This window comes from Mobula birostris, chromosome 8 (genome assembly GCF_030028105.1).
Source record: "Mobula birostris isolate sMobBir1 chromosome 8, sMobBir1.hap1, whole genome shotgun sequence".
Taxonomy (NCBI): domain Eukaryota; kingdom Metazoa; phylum Chordata; class Chondrichthyes; order Myliobatiformes; family Myliobatidae; genus Mobula; species Mobula birostris.
In genome coordinates, this window is record NC_092377.1 from 70,867,542 (window position 1) to 70,889,034 (window position 21,493).

Genomic DNA, 21,493 nt, shown 5'->3' on the forward strand with positions numbered 1-21,493 from the left:
CATCAGTGTGGTTGTGTGAAACACTCAGAATAAGGAAAAATCGCTTGCGGGCCAGATAAGCAAAGTACCCCAATATTTGCTCGTGGGCCGGTCAAAATACCTTCGGCCCGCAGGCCGTAGCTTGCCTCCCCCTGCTTTAACCAGAGACACAACAGATCTCAGAAAAATTGCCTCCAAGTTCTACAAATCTAACCCCAAGCCCCAAACAGCTATGTTCCAAGTTTGAAGAACTCATTGTGCCAAATATTTCCCTATCTCATTAGCTATAACATACTCAAGGACTTTATTTTCCAGTGCTGCTTTTGGTCTGATATATTAACCTAATTTGAAGTATGTGCAACTTCAATTATTTTTGTATTAACAGGCATATTGCGATAAATATTAAACACAGCCAGATGATGATACATTCAAATGTTCCTCAAACATGGGGACTACAGATTTAGGAAAAAAGAAAATGGACAACTCACATATAATTCATGAAGCAGGATTTAAGTTAGTCAGTCTGATGAACCCCATTTCAGCTTTTCCATCTTGATGGACCCAGTACCTCCTTTATTACATAACTCATTTATTTGAAGTTATAATGTACAAATGGAGTGTTTTGATCTCTACAGGAATTCTATTCTACATTTCCTCACCACATGAAAAGCATCAAGCTATCAATCTCAAGATTACAATTCTTGAGTTTCAATCCATTCTTTCATTATGTCATTGGAATTTAAAACTATTCCCAACTGCCTAATTTCTTGACTGAAAATCCCAAATTCGTACGATATTCTCACCATGAAGCTACCCATCCCACCCGATCATCAACCACCCCCCCCCAAACACTCCCCAGTGCTCAAATTCCTTCTGTGAAATAGTTGGTTTCTAAAAGTGAAAACAGAACTCAAACATACTGAGCATAGGTTTTACATTCTTCCGTGGAATTTCAACACAACTGACATCAGCGGTTGGACTTGACGTTCACTGTATTCAATCAGCTTCAAGGTTTTGTTGAACTTGAGCTATTGAAACTGTATAGGCAGTTTCTTGGCTGTTTTATTTTCTTTCGTCTCTATATATTTTACCCAAATCATTACGCAATTTATGCTGTTGTCAATAACTTTGCATTTCAACAAAATGTTCACAAATTTAAAGGACATCATTTTTTTTTTAAAAAAGCGCATCTTGGACATTATGCCTTGGGAATCTAGACGATATGCAAAGACTACATTGCCTGGTTTACACTAGGATTGATCAACTTCGTCAGAAATGAAGGGGTCACTGATTTTCACCATGCTGCTGCTCATGAGAATCCTTGGCCCAGAACTACTCAGAATGTTGGTGATGCTTTGTGGAAAGCAACAGGCATTTCCAATCTCTTTGACAGGAGCATATGCAGGCCAAGCAGAAGTGGAACCAGAAAACAACTAAATCAATCCAACCAAAGGGCTTAATCACCTTTGTGGTATCTGCCTTAGGCACACTTTTGTTTATGACATAAATCCATTTCAGTCCACCAGACTGCCCATAGTTACTTCTGACCTGACCCAGCCATTTCTCTCTTGGACAAGTCACCCAGCACCCACTGCAGACTTAAATGTGTGCAAACTTTTCCATGCTCTGCCTCATGCCACAAGAACTGATGATAAAGCTATAATTTTGTTTCCGTAACATTGATTAAAAGAGAAGCAATACCCAGAGCATCATAAATTACACTTGCTCTTCTTTGAATCACTGTAATCTACCTAAAATAATGGAAGATATGTTTAAAAAAAAACACCACTGACAACTTGGGACTCCTATTGAAGAATTTTTGTGTTAAAGTGTCTTGAGCGGGATTTAAACCTACGCAGTAATCCGATGTAAGCAAGATCCACGGCTGATTTTCAGTTATACTGAATCCACAGGAAAAGCAGGTCATGCAGCTCAACTGGGTCAATGCAGCATTCACACTCCACACAAGCCAGATTACAAACTGAAAAGCTGCACAGTTCAAATCTTAACCACATACTATAGAATTCACCTCACGACTGAATTAGTAATCCTGGACAGTTTTCTGCTCAAATATGTTACTTATGTACAAGTCCTCAACCATCTCTGGAAAGGCTACCTTAAATCAAATTATAATTAGGGAGAAGTATTTCTTGATCAAGTCCAAGCCTCCCTCCACCCTGCATGCGAAAAGGAAATCCTCACAGTTTCACAGAAAGCAGCAATAAATCATGCTTGCATCACTCTGTTTCCATGGCCAGTAATGCAGATGCTGGAGAACTCAGTGGAACTGAAGCAGTAACACTAGAATTAGTATCACTAAAAATCAACCAGACCCGACTATATTTCTGAAACAAGTACAAGGGAGGAAATGCTACTTAAATGTATATAAGCAGGACAGAAATTAATGTTTTGAACCACTAAGTATCAAGGTCGTTCAATTCATTACTTCCACACCCACACAGATGACTTCAGGATAACATTTAATATTTACTTATTTAAGTCAACTTCTTGCAACTTACCTTCATATCCAAACTAAGTTCCTGAAAGTTCTAAGTTGTATGTACTAAGTTGCTGCCTGAACCAGTGAGGCGTGGGTGAGGGTTCCATAGTCAGATTTACTTTGGCACAGAATTCCTTGGGCAAATAACCTAGCTAACACGTGGTCAAAGCACACCACAACTCAACCGTCAATCATCCTGTGCAATTATTATTAAATTATGCCTCCACAGAACACCTCTCACTGTAGCCAGTGGATCCGCTTAAACAGCCTGAAGTGGCCGCTCAATGCATACACTTCCAAAATATACTGATTCAGATAAGCAAAATACTCAAATTTTGGAAGCAATTTAGCATAATAAAAATTGCTCCTGGCTTCCACTGGAGAGACAGGAAATGGCTGCCTTGGCTTGTGTTCAATATAGACGCATTAAACAAATTGTAGAATGATTAAAAAGTCATAAGGGCCATGGAAAACCTATGCAATTAAGGAAACACTATTCATTTAAGTTCCTGAAAAGAAATGTTCGATGCTCTAAATGGGGTTACCAACAAACTTCTTATTCATTCCCACATTCAGCTCGGGCCTCAACCCCTCAGCCAAACTTGCCACTTGTCTTTGCAGCCTTAACTACGATGTCTTGAAGATTCTGATTGACTGGACTGCTTATTGGCTCTTGTTTAAGTTGTAGGCCACATGGCTCAGGAAAACATGCTTAAGGAACTGAATCTCCCTTGAGCCAAAAGGTATGTGCTCTTAAAGGAGTGGCCAATCGGTGGAATGGCCCTCCCTGAAATGATGGTGGAGGCAGTTAACATTGGATTGAAGCAATTTACTTCTGAAATCATTATTTTGGGGATTACTTGCAACTTGAGACGTGGTGAGTTTAGCAATGATTAGGGGGAAAGAGGCAAAGTACTACCTGCATTCCTTAAAGCTCTGCACCACTGGATCAGCGACTCCATTCAAGAATAAGCAGACCCACAGGACTGTAAAGATACTGGCCTGCACCTGGTATTTCAAACTATGATTTACAGTAAATATTAAATCAAATTTAATTCTGACAATTGGGAAAAGGCATATTACGTTAAACATAAGGGGATCTGGCAATTTTAAATTAGGGATAGACTATTCACCTGAAGTCACATAAAACATCCAAAATCATTTCCCAAGTTTTGCAAATATTACAGATTCAGATAACATCTCTTAGGCTTCCATCTAGGCTTTCACATTGATGTAGCAGAAGAGGGTCAAATCTGCATCCTTGAAGGTTAGCGATCTACAGTGAACCAGGAATCAACCACAGTGATGTGATTTATTTTTGGAGACAATATGTCTATTCCATTACTGTATCAATTTGCATTCTTTATACAACAGTGGGGAAATGCATTTTCCCAAAGTTCAAAATAATAATCAAGGAAGCTCCAAAGGAATTAAACTTGTGGTCCATCATGACAACCTCAGATTTTTCGTCCTGCCCCGTCCCTGTGCCGAAGATATCGCGCCCCAGCGGCCTCAATGACTACAGACCGGTGGCATTGACCTCCCACATCATGAAGACCCTGGAGAGACTTGTTCTGGAGCTGCTCCGGCCTATGGTCAGGCCACACTTAGATCCCCTCCAGTTCACCTACCAGCCCCAACTAGGAGTTGAGGATGCCGTTGTCTACCTGCTGAACCGTGTCTATGCCCACCTGGACAAGCCAGCGAGCACTGTGAGGGTCATGTTTTTTGACTTCTCCAGTGCGTTCAACACCATCCGCCCTGCTCTGCTGGGGGAGAAGCCGACAGCGATGCAGGTGGATGCTTCCCTGGTATCATGGATTCTTGATTACCTGACTGGCAGACCACAGTACGTGTGCTTGCAACACTGTGTGTCCGACAGAGTGATCAGCAGCACTGGGGCTCCACAGGGGACGGTCTTGTCTCCCTTTCTCTTCACCATTTATACCTCGGACTTCAACAACTGCACAGAGTCTTGTCACCCTCAGAAGTTTTCTGATGTCTCTGCCATAGTTGGATGCATCAGCAAAGGAGATGAGGTTGAGTACAGGGCTACTGTAGGGAACTTTGTCACATGGTGTGAGCAGAATTATCTGCAGCTTAATGTGAAGAGGACTAAGGAGCTGGTGGTAGACCTGAGGAGAGCTAAGGTACCAGTGACCCCTGTTTCCATCCGGGGGTCAGTGTGGACATGGTGGAGGATTACAAACACCTGGGGATACGAATTGACAATAAACTGGACTGGTCAAAGAACACTGAGGCTGTCTACAAGAAGGGTCAGAGCCGTCTCTATTTCCTGAGGAGACTGAGGTTCCTTAACATCTGCCAGATGATGCTGAGGATGTTCTACGAGTCTGTGGTGGCCAGTGCTATCATGTTTGCTGTTGTGTGCTGGGGCAGCAGACTGAGGGTAGCAGACACCAACAGAATCAACAAACTTATTCGTAAGGCCATTGATGTTGTGGGGATGGAACTGGACTCTCTCACGGTGGTGTCTGAAAAGAGGATGCTAAGTTGCATGCCATCTTGGTCAATGTCTCCCATCCACTACATAATGTTCTGGGTGGGCACAGGAATACATTCAGCCAGAGACTCATTCCTCCAAGATGCAGCACAGAGCGTCATAGGAAGTCATTCCTGCCTGTGGCCATCAAACTTTACAACTCCTCCCTTGGAGGGTTAGACACCCTGTGCCGATAGGCTGGTCCTGGACTTATTTCATAATTTACTGGCATAATTTACATATTACTATTTAACTACTTATGGTTCTATTACTATTTATTATTTATGGTGCAACAGTAACAAAAACCAATTTCCCCCTGGGATCAATAAAGTATGACTATGACTTTTTGTAATTTACCCAGTTGCTCATTTGTTTCTCTGCTACATTACTCTAAATTTGTTGCTTTTCACAATATGTCCCCCCTCTCTTGTAAATTAACCTTTTCTTTGCTCTAAAGTATTTTTCCCCACAATGGAGGTGGTGGGTCAGGCACATACCATTCTTAATGGAAAAGGTAGTCTGATTTTGGAAGGTTTCCTTCAACAGGGACAGGAAGTTGACAGCCACAGTTACTTGTCAGCTAAGGCTACTTCCCCAGCAACCCAAATGCCAGTTTCTCCTTTACTCTAACAAACTGCACACTAGACAGTGTTTTGCTCCCACAATGTAAACTTAAGTTGCTTGCTTGAATATTTTGTCCATATTTTGGGTTAAATTTTCATACTTTTTAACAATCTTAATAAGGCATGCATTTTGCCAATTAACATGCGAATTCCACATATACATCCGTGTGATAAGAGCCGACAAAATCTTGACTAACCTCAGCTGGGTCATTTATACAGCCTGGAGGGTCAACTGAGATACAAGTCTATACCTCACAAAAGTTGGTATTAACTTCAATCTGATGGCAGAAGCTTGAGCATATGCAAACAGGCAGTCTGCCAACAACTGAAGCAACACGATAACATGCAACTAGTGCCCAAAGCAGGTCCATACTTGAGAAAATCTCGTGCCTTGCTTTATTACAAGAAAAAGAGAAACTGGATTTTACAAGTCAAGGTGTATATCAGGACACTGTTTACATCAAAATTGTATTTAAGCACAGAGAACGGAGAAGCAGGTTACCAATTTGCAAAAACATCTAATGTGCCCATGTGTCAGCTTCAAGTCATCTCTCATGGAGTGGCTTAAGTTGTGGTCAAGTGCATTTATTGCTTTCAACAGAATGAAGGAACCAACAAATATGGTGACAGTATAGAGAAGTAAAGGGGTTTCCCAGACATGATCTTCTTGAGTGGTGGAGTAGGTGCAAAGGCCCTACACCTATTCACACTTGAGAGATATGTCAGAGGATGGAAACTTGCACCAAAGTTCTAGTGAAGTTCCTTTATTTATTTATAACTAGCAGCAACATATTGCCCATTCTGTTTGGGATAAACCTGCTTGTCAAGATGCACAGGTAACATTGACAAGATATTTAACAATAAAAGGAAAAAAAAACCAATCTGGTTCACTCTTGAGTGTTACTTTTTTATGGCATATCTAGTTTATCTCATCCAGAGACTCCTATGAACCAGAACATGTAAGCAAGTAAATAGTTACAGTAACACTGGCTGACTATAAGAAATCGGCCTTTGAAATCAAAGTTTTTAAAATTGGTGCACAGACACTGCCTAATCTGACCAGTATTGCCAGTATTTTTCTTTAAGACAGTTTAAGTGGATTCTAGTGCCAAGAAAGGACAGAACGTAGTTTTTTTAAAAATTAAAATTAGTTGAAGTATGATTTGCAAGAGGAGCAGTTTGATTTTGTTTTTAAAAAAAATACATGCAGATATACAAGTATATCTTTCACAACTTTCTTCCCCCTTTTAGTTAGCAGAGCTAAACCTGAATCAGAGAGTAAGACACAGCCTGTTTCTACTTTATGACTAACACCTTCCTGTTGTCAGATGCCAAAAACACCAGGGACTCCCTTTCAATCTTCCCCCAGGCTGCATGAGAAACCAACATTTCCCTCCTCCACTTAAATGTGATTCAAATCTTCAAGCATTAAATGAAGCCCCAATTTTAACACACAATTTTTAAAACTGTATTTTTATAAAACCACCATTGACCCTAGAATCATAGTCATTATCTGATGTTTGGCTGTTTAAATTGCATTCATTAATCCTCAACAATCTCAGTATACCTCTTGTTATCTTCACACTTGTTAATATAAACCACAACCACAGTGAACATAGAACAGTACAGGCCCTTCAGCCCACAATGTTGTACTGAGCTACAGAAACCTAAGCCACAATCAATCCAACTCGATCCTCCTACATCGCCCTTAACCCTTCACTTTTCTTATACTCATGTGCCTATCTAAAGCATCTTAAGTGTCCCTATATGTCAGCCTCTACCACCAGCCCGAAAACTGTGCAAAAACAAAAGACCTCTGACATCTCCTCAAAACTTTCCCCCAATCGCCCTAAACTGATGACCTCTGGTATTGGCTTGACACCCTGCTAGAACAAAAACATGTTGGAAGAACTCAGTTAAAAATCATCAGGATGCAGGATCGCAACACAAAACTTTGACTTGTACTTTTTGCCTCTACAGATGTTGCTCAACCAGCTAAGTTGTTCCAGCATTCTGTTTTTACTCTGCATTCCAGTATCTTTTTCTCTTCAATAATACAAGGCTTAACTATGAAAACATCACTTAGATCTAGTCTTGTGAAATTTTTAAGCCCCCACCTCTAAGTACAATATTTCAATCAATGTTTTATCACGGGGACATTGTGGATAAATTTAAAATCCTGAGTCCAACTTTTGGGAAAAACACACACCATTCTCATTTGCAAATATAGAACCTTTTGATTTTTATCAAATTCATTCTGCTGCCCATATTTAAATATCTTGCCCAAAAATCAGAGACAGAACTACTTTTACAATAACTTTTGCTCAAACTAACTCTATGAAATGATCAAATTATTAAAGCTCCCTATTATCTGAAAACAGTTTGGATAAAATAACATGGATGCACTTGGGAAATGTTCTGGCTGAATATTATAATTCCTTTCATAATTTGCTAAATTTGAAAGAGAAATAATGATTTTCAGCCAAAATGTCGTGTCGTTGCACTTACTGAGAACAATCCAATGTAAAATGCACTTCAGAAAAACAAAGTGGAAATGGTACTGTCATTGGGAGAATTAGTATTGTGATGTGAAAGTTCCTGTCTGTGAATTATAATATGAGCATAGTAATTTTGGAACTAAATACACGATGATAAAATTCTGTTTCCCAAGTGAAACTGCATGTCAACATTTTGAAGACACTTGGGAGTTCTTTGCCACTTTAAGCTTTGCTTTTCATGAAAAATATACTTTTGAAAAATACATCGGTCAGGGGTAACGAGGAACAGTTGAACTTGCACTCGGTATCCAAGAAATCCAGGTACTCAATTGGAACAATCAGTTCAGTCTGCAATCCTCTCAGCTGGGTCACAGGCAAGGTGACCCCCACGCGGCTCCTTCACCGAGTACCAAGTTTCTAGGAGTGCACGTAACAAAGACAGTCTCACTCAGACCACCAACACCACCTCTTTTGTCAAGAAAACCCAGCATTTCCTGATGAGATTGAGGCTTCCACCAGCCCTCCCCCCCACCATTTTAACCAATTTTTACAGGAGCACCATCCAGTGTGCCATCACTGTTTGGTACAGGATTTACAAGGCAGCTGACCGCAAGTCCCTACAAAGAGAGGATCACCGTGGTCCTCTTCCACCTATGATACACGTTTATCAGGAGCATGGTGCATACTCAGGGCTCCTGGTATCGCCAGTGGTCCTTTCCATCTGTCCAACAGTCTTTTTGACCCCCAGCCATCAGGCAGGAGGTACCATAGCATAAGAGCTGTTAGAATGGGAAACAGCTTTCTCCTCCAGGCCGTGAGACATCTGAACGCCCTGCTGCCGTCCTAACCTTCATCTCGCATGAAACTGCAGAGGCATAATGTTTTCTTTTAGACTTGTAATGTATATGTACCCCATCATTTGCTTCACTGGTGGTTACATTACTTTATGCGTGGGAGTTATACACACACTGTGCTGTGCACCTTGGTCCAGAAGAACATTGTTTCATTTGGTGAGATAAAACTATAGGGTTGAATGACAATAAACTTGAACATCCAATACAGCTTGAATCAGCATAAAAACACCAATTTCCCTTTGATCCTGGTTATATACCAAGTTTTTTTTGCCAAGATTTCACAATATGACAACTTTTACAAAAGGGATTAGACTTCCTGAAGCACAACAAACATGCAGACCAAGTTTCTTTTTTAAACATCAGCACACCCCTACACAGCAAGGATGGAACTGGGTTACAACCAGAGAATGATAATGCAATAACATGATACCACACACCTGTATTTTTTACATTTGCTATGAATTTCAGGTTATTAAAAATAATGAAAGATAATTTTGAAAATGTGCTTTTACATTGTATTCCCGAATAAAAATGCTTCATTTAGAGAGATTGGGACTGAAGGATACAGCTCTTCCAATGTTCTTTCCAAAAGCATTTAATACTTTTTAAATGGAAAAAATGTCTCCCTTGGATATCCATAAAAAGTTAACTGTTGTATCAATATTTATATCAAATTAAAAAAACATTAAAGTAGCAGCAATTTTACCACAATTTTCATCAAATGAAACTTTGTTGTACATGAATCAAGCACTTAAAACATTGCAAGTGAGATATCCTCTCGTTTTATCAAAACATGGCGAGAATAAAAAGACAAGTATGATCTTGCTTCACTAGTCACAATGGAAGAAAAAACTAGACCAAGCAAACAAATGCAGACTTGTTATTTGTTAACTTGTGTATCTTTTTTTCCTCCTCTTTTTAATGGGCTCTCACTGGTTACAGTTGCAACTGTGTCAGGTAGTCATGAATGGGGCCTGAAGGTTACAGTGTTTATGAATGGCCGATCATGTGACAATCATCAGCCGATTTATTCCACAACTAGGACAGACAGTGCAGCTGAACTCTCGTTGATGCAGAAGTACACAACACACTACACTCCCAAACCCCCCTCCGACATCTACACACCACGACACGCATTCTTATCACAGCCCCACCCACCTCCATTCCCTTTCCATGCCTGGAGAGGCAGAGATGAACCACTTCGCATTGCTTTAGCCACAAGAGAAGTGTCTGGAGCCAGACAGCCATTTCCCTCTTCTCCATGCTCCACCCAAAATGAAGGTCTCACCTTCAACCCTCTCTCATTTCACCTTCTTCCTCACACTCCTACTTAGTGTTCATCCTTCCCCAAACCAGATTCTCTCCCCATCCTCACTGCACTTGTTTTGTTTCATCTCCCAACTCACACTTCCCAGTCCAATCTGTACTCACAGTATTCCATCCACCCTCTTAATCCCCCCGGGCCTTCTGCAGACCACTATCTGCAGATTTTCCGTTTGTGATTGGATCACGACAATTCTCAGTCTCTAAACTCATAAATCCTCACTCATTTTGTTACCTTTCCCAGACATGACCTCTCAATATCCTACCTCCACCATCTCCCCTCCATTAAACGACCCCAGCTATCCCTTCCATTACCATGCACACAACTGAACGCTCCACATTCCCTCTTGCTCTCAATCAACTGGCCAGCACAGCCCAATATGCCTTCCCCATGTCAAACCTCCAAAAGCATACGCAGCCTTCCACAGAATCTAGTCACTCAAACTCCCTCTTCCTAACCTCTCCTCACCACAGCCCTGGTTCTCTCCACTCCCTGCAGAACACCCCCACCATTCTAAACCCATCCCACCTCTCCCCCCACCATTTGCAGCCCATCTCCCCCTCTCCCCACCATTCGCAACCCATCCCCCTCCATTCGCAACCATCCCCCCTCTCCCCCCACCATTTGCAACCCACCCCCTCTCCCCCCACCATTTGCAACCCACCCCCTCTCCCCCTCCATTCGCAACCCATCCCCCCACTCCCCCACCATTCGCAACTCACCCCCCCTCCATTCGCAACCATCCCCCCTCTCCCCCCTCCATTCGCCACCCATCCCCCCATTCGCCACCCATCCCATCTCCCCCCCATTCGCAACCCATCCCCCTCTCCCCCCCATTCGCAGCCCACCCCCCTCACCCCACATTCGCAACCCACCCCCCCTCTCCCCCCATTCGCAACCCATCCCCCTCTCCCCCCCATTCGCAACCCACCCCCCTCTCCCCCCATTCGCAACCCCAACACATCCCCCCACCATTCGCAACCCATCCCCCTCTCCCCCCATTCGCAACCCATCCTCCTCTCCCCATTCGCAACCCACCCCCCTCACCCCCCATTCGCAACCCACCCCCTCACCCCCCATTCGCAACCCATCCCCCTCTCCCCCCCATTCGCAACCCATCCCCCTCTCCCCCCATTCGCAACCCATCCCCCTCTCCCCCCCATTCGCAACCCACCCCCCTCTCCCCCCATTCGCAACCCCAACACATCCCCCCACCATTCGCAACCCATCCCCCTCTCCCCCCATTCGCAACCCATCCTCCTCTCCCCATTCGCAACCCACCCCCCTCCCCCCCATTCGCAGCCCACGCCCCCTCTCCCCCCATTCGCAGCCCACCCCCCTCTCCCATTCGCAACCCACCCCCCTCTCCCCCCATTCGCAGCCCACCCCCCTCTCCCCCCATTCGCAGCCCACCCCCCTCTCCCCCCATTCGCAGCCCACCCCCCTCTCCCCCCATTCGCAGCCCACCCCCCTCTCCCACCATTCGCAACCCATCCCCCCTCTCCCACCATTCGCAACCCATCCCCCCTCCTCCCCATTCGCAACCCAGCCCCCTCTCCCCCCCATTCGCAACCCATCCCCCCTCTCCCCCCATTCGCAACCCATCCCCCCTCCTCCCCATTCGCAACCCATCCCCCCTCCTCCCCATTCGCAACCCATCCCCCCTCCTCCCCATTCGCAACCCATCCCCCCTCCTCCCCATTCGCAACCCACCCCCCTCCTCCCCATTCGCAACCCACCCCCCTCTCCCCCCATTCGCAACCCACCCCCCTCTCCCCCCATTCGCAGCCCACCCCCTCTCCCCCCATTCGCAGCCCACCCCCCTCTCCCACCATTCGCAACCCATCCCCCCTCTCCCACCATTCGCAACCCATCCCCCCTCCTCCCCATTCGCAACCCAGCCCCCTCTCCCCCCCATTCGCAACCCATCCCCCCTCTCCCCCCATTCGCAACCCATCCCACCCCCCTCTCCCCCCATTCGCAACCCCAACACATCCCCCCACCATTCGCAACCCATCCCCCCTCTCCCCCCGTTCGCAACCCATCCCCCCTCTCCCCCCCATTCGCAACCCACCCCCCTCTCCCCCCATTCGCAACCCCAACACATCCCCCCACCATTCGCAACCCATCCCCCTCTCCCCCCATTCGCAACCCATCCTCCTCTCCCCATTCGCAACCCACCCCCCTCACCCCCCATTCGCAACCCACCCCCTCACCCCCCATTCGCAACCCATCCCCCTCTCCCCCATTCGCAACCCATCCCCCCTCTCCCCCATTCGCAACCCATCCCCCCTCTCCCCCCCATTCACAACCCACCCCCCTCTCCCCCATTCACAACCCCAACACATCCCCCCACCATTCGCAACCCATCCCCCTTCCTCCCCATTCGCAACCCATCCCCCCTCTCCCCCATTCCAAACTCACCCCCCTCTCCCCCCATTCGTAACCCATCCCCCCTCCATTCGCCACCCATCTCCCTCTCCCCCATTCGCCACCCATCCCCCTCTCCCCCATTCGCCACCCATCCCCCCTCTCCCCCCATTCGCAACCCATCCCCCCTCTCCCCCCATTCGCAACCCATCCCCCCTCTCCCCCCATTCGCAACCCATCCCCCCTCTCCCCCCATTCGCAACCCACCCCCCTCCTCCCCATTCGCCACCCATCCCCCCTTCTCCCCCTCCATTCGCCACCCATCCCCCCCGTCTCCCCCCTCCTTTCGCCACCCATCCCCCCGTCTCCCCCCTCCATTCGCCACCCATCCCCCCGTCTCCCCCCTCCATTCGCCACCCATCCCCCCGTCTCCCCCCTCCATTCGCCACCCATCCCGTCTCCCTCCTCCATTCGCCACCCATCCCCCCGTCTCCCCCTCCATTCGCCACCCATCCCCCCGTCTCCCCCCTCCATTCGCCACCCATCCCCCCGTCTCCCCCCTCCATTCGCCACCCATCCCCCCGTCTCCCTCCTCCATTTGCCACCCATCCCATCTCCCCCTCCATTCGCCACCCCACCCCCCTCTCCCCAATTCACAACCCATCCCCCCTCTCCCCCAACACGAATTGACATAGTTCGATGGATGTTAGCGCCTCCTATTTCTTCTCGTCTCAGTGCTTTAATGAAAATCTCTCCCACCCCCTTTCCAGACAGGAATCGATAACCATAAATTTCCTCTCAACTTGTAAGAAAAGCAGGTTCGGGTAGAATTAGAAAGGATTAAGCGTCCGGGGGAGTGGTGGTGAGGGTTGGTGCCGGGCGCCCCGCCGCTACAACTACTCACTGATCTGGATGCGATTGCTCGGTCATTTTTGTTGAGCCGTCGTGGACATTTCTGCAAACTTCATTCTTCTATCTTGCTGCTCTAGTTGAAAAGTTGTTGATTCGTGGTGGCGGGGTATTTGCCCCTCCTTCTCCTCCTCCTCTGCCCCTCCGGCCCCTGCTCGCTCTGTTCCCCGCTAGTACAGTCACATTATCTCTGCTGGCTCCGGGCTCCTGCCGTCTTTCCCCGGGGCAGCGCCGCCTGCGAGCCGCTGCTCTCTGCACATGAAGCCGCTGCGGGGGCCGGAGCTGGATGCTTTGCAAACTGTAAACCGGCCTTAAAGCTGCTGCTGCCACTGCTATTGCAAATAATAATAGGGAGAAGAGAAAAAAATAAAACACTCCCTGTGTTTTCAAAAGCCCATCTTACTCCATTTTGGATTCTCCAAAAAGGAAGCAGGGCGGAAGCAATGACATCACCGTCACAAGTAGCACTTCGGCTGGGACAGCGTTCCCTGCGCTGCAACCAAAGAGTGCCGCTTTAGCAATCTGCCCTTCGCTTCCCCATTCACAAAAAAAACTCTCGCATTATATTGTTCCTGGATGGGTTCGATGTCTGGAACCGCAAGACCGTTTTTTGGTTTTGCAGAGGGCAAATGTTATACTTAGTAATTGGCGTAACTACTTCCTTAGAATTTTACACCCCCCCCCCCATTATATTTATTTATTTCTTTTTGAAAAAAATGCGAAGCTTTTCCAAAAAGGACTTGGGGTTGGCGCATTGATACTCACCCCACCAAATCGGATGTGATTGCAATCAGGTAAACGGAAATCTCAAGCATCAAGGTTGGCTGCTATTTATCAAAGGGATGAGATTGAGAGGCTCTCGTTTGCATGCAGAAGAAAAGATGGCAAAGATTTTGATGGGAAAACAAAATAAAATGTGCATGTTTATGCGCAGTTTATATGCTTCCCTTTCAAGCTAAGCAGCTAAATTGCTGTTACATTTTCGAAAAGGCCCTTCTTGAAGAGAAGAGATTGCTGGAATTTTTTTTCTCTGTTGGGAAATCACATGATGTCCTGCTGGAGATTTTTTTAAAAACAAATGTGATATAAATGTTTGGAACCGAAAGGAACAAAGTTTCATCTCCCTTCAATTTCATGCACCTTAACTTGTTAGCAACTATATTTAATATTAAACAAAATCAATCCTCAATTTTACTCTATTCGTCCCATTTCGGGGGAAGTACTTATTTTTAAAAAGTAGTACACGGAGTGTTTCAAAGTTAGTGCAACGCACTCCACGGCTGGGAAAATGGGAGCTGGCGCCTCCTCCCGATAAGTATTTGAATTGCTGGAGCTGCAGAAAAGAAAGCAGCCTTTGAGACCCTTAAAAAACCTAATTTGTAATCGGAGAAGTACGCTTAAAAACTGACGTGACGATACGTTTTTAAAACAGCCTGGATTCAAAACACTGAACTTTCTCAGATGATCTAGGTTTGCGAATTCCTCTTCCTTGTGCGATGTATCGTTATTCTTGGCTTCCATCTTACAGCTAGAGAGGTTTGTGGCTGATTCATCTCTTATCCCAATCCATGAGAAGTTGAGAACCGACTTTAAACCTTAAACGCTTACTCGACCACTGGGCGGGGAGGAGAGTTAAATAGGAAAATAGTGTTTTTCGTGACCCTCCAACACATTTTCCAGACAATTAAGTGCTTTAGAAAATTATTTCCAGTGTAACAGCGGTGACTAGTTTAACTGGATTAGGAAATGTACGAATCATATTAAGTTTGATATCAGGTACTATAGGTTACGGTTCGGCAATTTTACATAATTACAGTTTCTTCATAATGCACAGAATGGAATAAAGAGGGTGTGAAGCCCGTGGGAATTGTATGACGTGCTCCTCTGCCTAACGTCACAGCTCCTGAAATAGGGTGCCGCCCAGAGCGATCAGTTATTGGCAGTAAATGCATTTTGAGTTGGGGTGATCTATAATCGTGCACGATGAACAACTTTGGTACATCGGAATGTGCCCGGAAGTGATAAAGCCAGGTGTCTTATAAGTGGTGACAGTTAAGGTTAATCATTAGTTTAATTTTGCTCTTTGAACCGCTGGATATACTTGTCAATCTCTTGAGGGGTTGCTTATAATGCTGTGGTGAGATGTGCAGGGCAATAATACGTATTTGTTGGTTACTAAGAAAACACGAATTTAAGACAAAAGCTGAGAAGATTGCTGAGTATATCCAGAAGGTCAAGCTGCATTTCTGGAAAGGAGAACTGAGTTGGATGGATGAAATTGTGTCAGAATTAACTTGTTTGGGATGAAATTAATGGAGGCCTGGTTAAATTGGAGAGGGGTATGAAGAGGAAGGAAAGAATAGTTGTGGTGTGGTGAAGAATAGATGTGGTTGATGAGAATGAAGAGAGTACTAAGTGAAGAAATGAATGTGATTAGTGTAGAAAACAAAAGATAGAACTGAACAGTATGTAAAATGGCTTGAATGATGGGCAGAGAAGGAAATGGAATCTTTAGAGTTTGCTCCCATTGTGGATAAACAAGTTTTTTTTGGCTGGTTTCAAGAGACTGGAGTAGGAAAATATCTTAAAAGTTTGGAAGTCCAGACCATCTCCTGATTATGAATGCTTGACTTATGGACACAATACGAACAAACTCCCATGGTGTTATTTAATTTGGAAATCTGATCTATGTACATTTGTTCCCACAAATGATAGCAAGTTTCCTCTGTTTCTTTCCATGAGTAGTAATTGTTATTTCTTATCTGTGTTATGTCCTTTCGATGTCATGCATCACAGTGCTGTGGAGGTGCAGTAATTTCAGCATGTGATTTTTGTGATGTTCATCAACTGATGAACATCTGTTTTGAAACTAGAGGACCTGTTTGCTACCTTTGGCAACCTGTAGTCAGAAGAACTCAGGAAGAAGTGTATTTATTTTAAAAGTATTTTGTAATTGTCATAAAATACTCTGAATTGTCCAACAAAGTAATTCAATAGATAAGTAATGAAAAATGATAATTTGAAAATCAATTGTTTATTAAGTACAATATTCCTAATTGAACTGGCAGCAAGCAAGAGACTCGAGATCTCTCAAAGGCTAAATCTACAGTTATCTACCCTACTTCAGAAAATGGAAATGGGCTAGATTTCAGAGTAATGCTACTGTCTCACAAAACTTCAAATGCAGGAGGAATGATTTGAGGAAGTATTACGTGTGAAGGTTTTAGATTTATGCTATACTGAAATTCGGCTGGATTAGATTCTGCAATCGATTGAAGGTCTGGACCACTAATCACTGAAAATATGGTAGTCTCAAGATTGTCCAATATCAGCTTCCTGATGTTTGGAAGATGTGTGTTCTGGCAGGGAATAGGCTAGCATCTTGTACATGGGCCTCTGTGTCAACAGCAGAAAGATGAGGTAGTGTGCAAAGTAGGTCCACTATTCTTCAGTAGTATATACAGTTTTCTAAATTTATAACAAAGAGAAATGTATATTTAAGATGTTTTTTTATTTTATGATCTTCAGATTTTTAGTAAGTTTCCTTTATTCATAATTGTCTTCGAGTTGCCAAGGACTGGGTTGCTACCTTGAACTGTTGCAGTCCTTATGAAGAAGTTATCTCTCCCTGCCCCCCTCCCCCCCCCATGGTGCTGTTGGGGATGGAGTTCCAGGATTTGGATCCAACAGCCTATTTCCAAGATAGGGTAGCGTACAACATGGAGAAGAACCTGCAGATGTTTGTTGGAGTTTTTAAGTACCTGCTACCCTTGTCCTTGGTGGTAGAGTTTGGGAGATGCTCAGGGATAGGTTGGGAAAGAAATCCCAATTCATTTTGTGGATGCTGCACACTGCAGCTTCTGTGTGCCTGTGTTGAGGGTGGTTGATGGGATCCAGTAAATCGGTCTGTTTTCTCTTGGATGGCAACAAGTCTTTTAAGTGTTGTTGCTGTGGCACTCTTCCTGACAGCAAGACTTTTTACTTGAATGAAGCTCCTGTCTTGAGCCTTGTGGATGGTAAAAAGGGTCCTCCTGGCAGGGGTGAGCTACGTGCCAGAAGGTAGCTGGTTTCTGACTTCCTCATGCAAACTATTGTAGTTATCTGGTTGGTTGGTCAGTTGAGTTTCCGGTTGAAGGTGACAGCCAGGTTTCTGATGATCAGGGACTTGGTGGTGGTACTCCCACTCACAGAGTTCTTCTGCAGTGCACTATCCAAAATACTGTGGGACCTTCAACATTCAATTAGAAATAGTGCTGGCAATGATTAATTTGAAAGTGGTGAGGGTGAAAGATTAAATTGGTCACCTGAAAGAAATATTGTGGGACATGAAAGGCCTAATAGCTTCCTCTTTGGTTGCAAGACTCTCTATTGAGTAGCTTTATGAAGAAAGGTAGCTGGTCCTAAACTTATTGGCATGAAAGGCCTAATAGCTTCCTCTTTGGTTGCAAGACTCTCTATTGAGTAGCTTTATGAAGAAAGGTAGCTGGTCCTAAACTTATTGGCATGTAAGGTTCTGAGGCTACTTGACAGGGTAGGTGCAAAGAGGATTTTTCCCTGCAGGGTATCTGGGATCAGCTGACCTAGTTTCAGGACTGCTGAGCACCCACTTCAGACAGAGCTGAAGAGCTGTGAATCATTGCCAGGCTCTACTCCAGAGAGACGCTTTCTGAGCACAAGCACGGCAGACTTTCTGAACAACGACAAGGCAAGGGTATGGGATACTGGCAAATGTAACTGAGGACAAAATTAGTTCTGTTGTAAATCAATTGATCAATGAAAGAGGTTTCAGAGAACCTATGGCCTGCTCATGTTTTCTTGTAGGTGAGTGACAGTGGTTCTGAATTTGAGGGCATCTGTCCAGCTGGAGTGAAATGCTAACACCCTATAAATTACAATATCCCATGAAGACTGTCCTAATCTTAGACTGAATGTCATTTGAGATGCGCAGTATCTTTAATATAGCTCTATCTTAAGGCCAAGGTATGCAGGTATTTACGATTAGTATTTATGAGTCAGTAGCTGTGTGCATGTAGGCACCTGTGGTTAGTGAGGTGCATCTGCACCATACTGGGTAGACAAAGCATGGTAGCTGGTGCTGGAGTGAGTGCTGTTGGCATCACATCCTGAGGTTATGCCATCTCTATCCCCATCTGCCATGTTACTTTCTACTAAAATTACGGACATTTTCAGGAAGCATTTGGCAATGTAGAAAAGACAGCAAATTTCCCATGCAGCAATTGCATTTTCTCTCTCTCTCTCTCTCTCTCTCTCTCTCTCTCTAAATGCAAAGTTAGGGATGCCCCTTTAATAAAAGATTTGATAAAGAAATAATTCTTCTTTGGCAAAGTGGGTGCATGGTACGAGCCTTGACATCTGGCAGCCGAGATAATGTGCATGTGAGCCCGTTGGGCAATGCACTCCTCTGTCATTGTGCCCTGCTTTTATCTCCCCACATCCCAGTCTTACTGCTCCCTCTTCTTTTATTGCTGCTTCTCCACCACCCCCACAACTGATGGGGAAAAACGCCTTAAATTAATGGACCAGGCATTTCACTGGCAGGCTGTTTCTGAGTTTGACCTGATCTGACAGGAAATGAGAAGAAAGATGTGTTGGTTGGTGGTTTATCTGGCCAGTGTTGGTGGGTGGTGGGAAAATGGCAGAGTTTTGATGGGGATGCAAGAGGCAAATAAAATGGGTTTGTGTAGATGGTTGGTGCAGATGGGGTGGTCTAATGATCTTTTGCATGTTGAATGACTATTACAATATGGGGACAACAGTAGCCATTCAGCCCATCAAATCAATTCTTCCACTTAGTAGGATCCGTGTGACTTAAATGCACATGCATGCTAGGCCAAAGGAAAACACTATTGCTTTTGGAAGGGAGTTCTGAGCTACTCCTACTTGTTACATTAGATAGGCATCCTCTGATTTGTGATGTCTGGGCTATAACCCTTCAACTACAGGAAATGGACCCCCTACAGTCAGCTCTCTTCACACCTTCATTAACTCGTCCCTTATCTTTGTAAAATTTCAGTGAATATATGGATTTGTCCAACCTTCCAATGTCATCTGTGAATGGCTGCGGAGGGTGGGGAGGTGGAAATAGGCAACAATTAACTGACAGCTCCAATGTGTTTTGGCATGACTGTGTCGTAGGTTTCACAGCTCTGAATTTTTTCCACATGCTGAAAGAGGAATCGTTTCTTAGCACCATATGATGTGTGGGGGGAAGGTACCGAACCACGGGAGGAAATGAAACTCAAGCAGTCACACTTACACCTCTTTTAAGTTTGTGTGTCATCCTGATGGCATTCTGTGTGTGCCTTTCCAGAGCTGCTTAAACGAGTGGGTAAGCAGTAACAGTTGTGAGAGAGTAGCTGTTCCTTCTGGAATTTTGGGTCAATTTCTGTGGAATACAGAATCAAGACAAGCACGATTACTGCTGTTTGCAGGGTTTCCTTTCACTTTTATATTTTTAATTGTAGCAAAAATCTTACTTCCACTGAAGAATGGCATACTTAAGAGGCCTTTGGAGATGACCAAAAACACTAAAACTGCAGGTTTCTAAACAAAAACAGAGCTGTAAATACTCAGCAGGTCAGGCCTAATTTCTGTGGAAAGGGGAGAAGAGGTGATCTTTCGGTTTCCTTATTCATCAGGACGAGGAAATACTAGTATTCAAATAAGTTTTAAACTGGACTTGTGGGTGTCTGGTGGCTCTTGCAAAGGGCATGGATGTGGTAGGGTGGAGACAAGGAGAGACTGACTGATACAATTGGTGATGGTGCTGCCAGCGAGCAATGAGATGTTGATCACAACTGTGCTGCCCAGTGGTATAAACGGGATAAGATGAATGAATGTGGGGGGTGGGGTGGGTGGGGGGAGAGAACTAAATGAAGTTGGGAATGTAAAATATAAAACACTGCAATTGCTGGCGGTCTGACACAATACAGAATGCTGGAAATACCCAGAAGGTCAGGCAGCACCTCTGGAGGGAGAAACATGGAGTTAATGCTGTGGGTTAGTGAGCTCTTATCATCACTGTTGAATTCTGATACAAACGGAAAAGACTGGTTATCCAAAACAGTTGATTTGAATATTTAATTTAGAGGGTGGAACATGCCAGCTGGGAGAAGAGATACACTGAGTTTTGTTGGAACACTGTAAGACAGAAGTGTCAGGATGGGGATGGTGGATCAATGCGACGGGTAGCTGGAAGCTCAGGGCTATCTTTTCTGATTGAGCTCGCTAAATCTGGCTTCCTAATTTACAGTTTGTACCCGTGGTTCTTGGACTATGTGCAGATAAGAATCACGTTGGCTCCTAAAAGAAAAGAAGATCTTGCACCATGAAGTAATCAGGGTTAAAGATACCAGAATTTATAAGATGCAGCAATGCTCTGAAAATGCCAATGGCCTGTTCAGCAGCTACTGCTGTAGATCGAGCCCACGTAGATCCGGGCTACTGGTAAGCCTAACTTACTGCAAATGCAATAAGAGCTGATGATTTTATTTTAGTGTAGTGGGTTCATCGTGGCTTAGTTTGAAAGTAGATTGTGGAGAAAAATCAATACATGCACAATATATTGCTTTTGTAGTTGAGGCTACAGTGTTGCAGTTATCCTCAGTCGGAGAGGCTGATTGGTTGATCCATCTCTGGTTACTCTTTTAAAGTACTCATTCCTCAGACATGTGATTTTTGTTTTCAGCATGATACCAAGAAATGGCAGAGAGCTGCTATGAGATGAGACAAAATCCTAACTCTGGTTTTGAAGACTGATCACAACAGTGACTAAGGTGTTCTGGTAAATTTATAACACTGGCATTCACTTGACAATGTGAACAGTGTCCAACATACCCTCAACAACAAATAGTCCCACAAATCCAATCTGGCATAATGCAGTTTGTCTGTCTATTGTCATCCATTAGCATGT

The 21,493-nt window shown here is 44.6% G+C and overlaps 1 protein-coding gene across 1 annotated transcript in view; it reads right to left on the bottom strand.

The window, feature by feature from the left end:
- The window catches only part of spred2a (sprouty related EVH1 domain containing 2a), a 136,302-nt gene extending 122,306 nt beyond the window's left edge, over positions 1-13,996 (bottom strand). Inside the window, exon 1 of the mRNA XM_072265436.1 lies at positions 13,556-13,996. Coding sequence (XP_072121537.1) covers positions 13,556-13,581 — 26 coding nt within the window. The 5' untranslated portion in view covers positions 13,582-13,996. The remainder of the gene's footprint in view (positions 1-13,555) is intronic.
- Between the last annotated feature and the right edge of the window lie 7,497 nt (positions 13,997-21,493).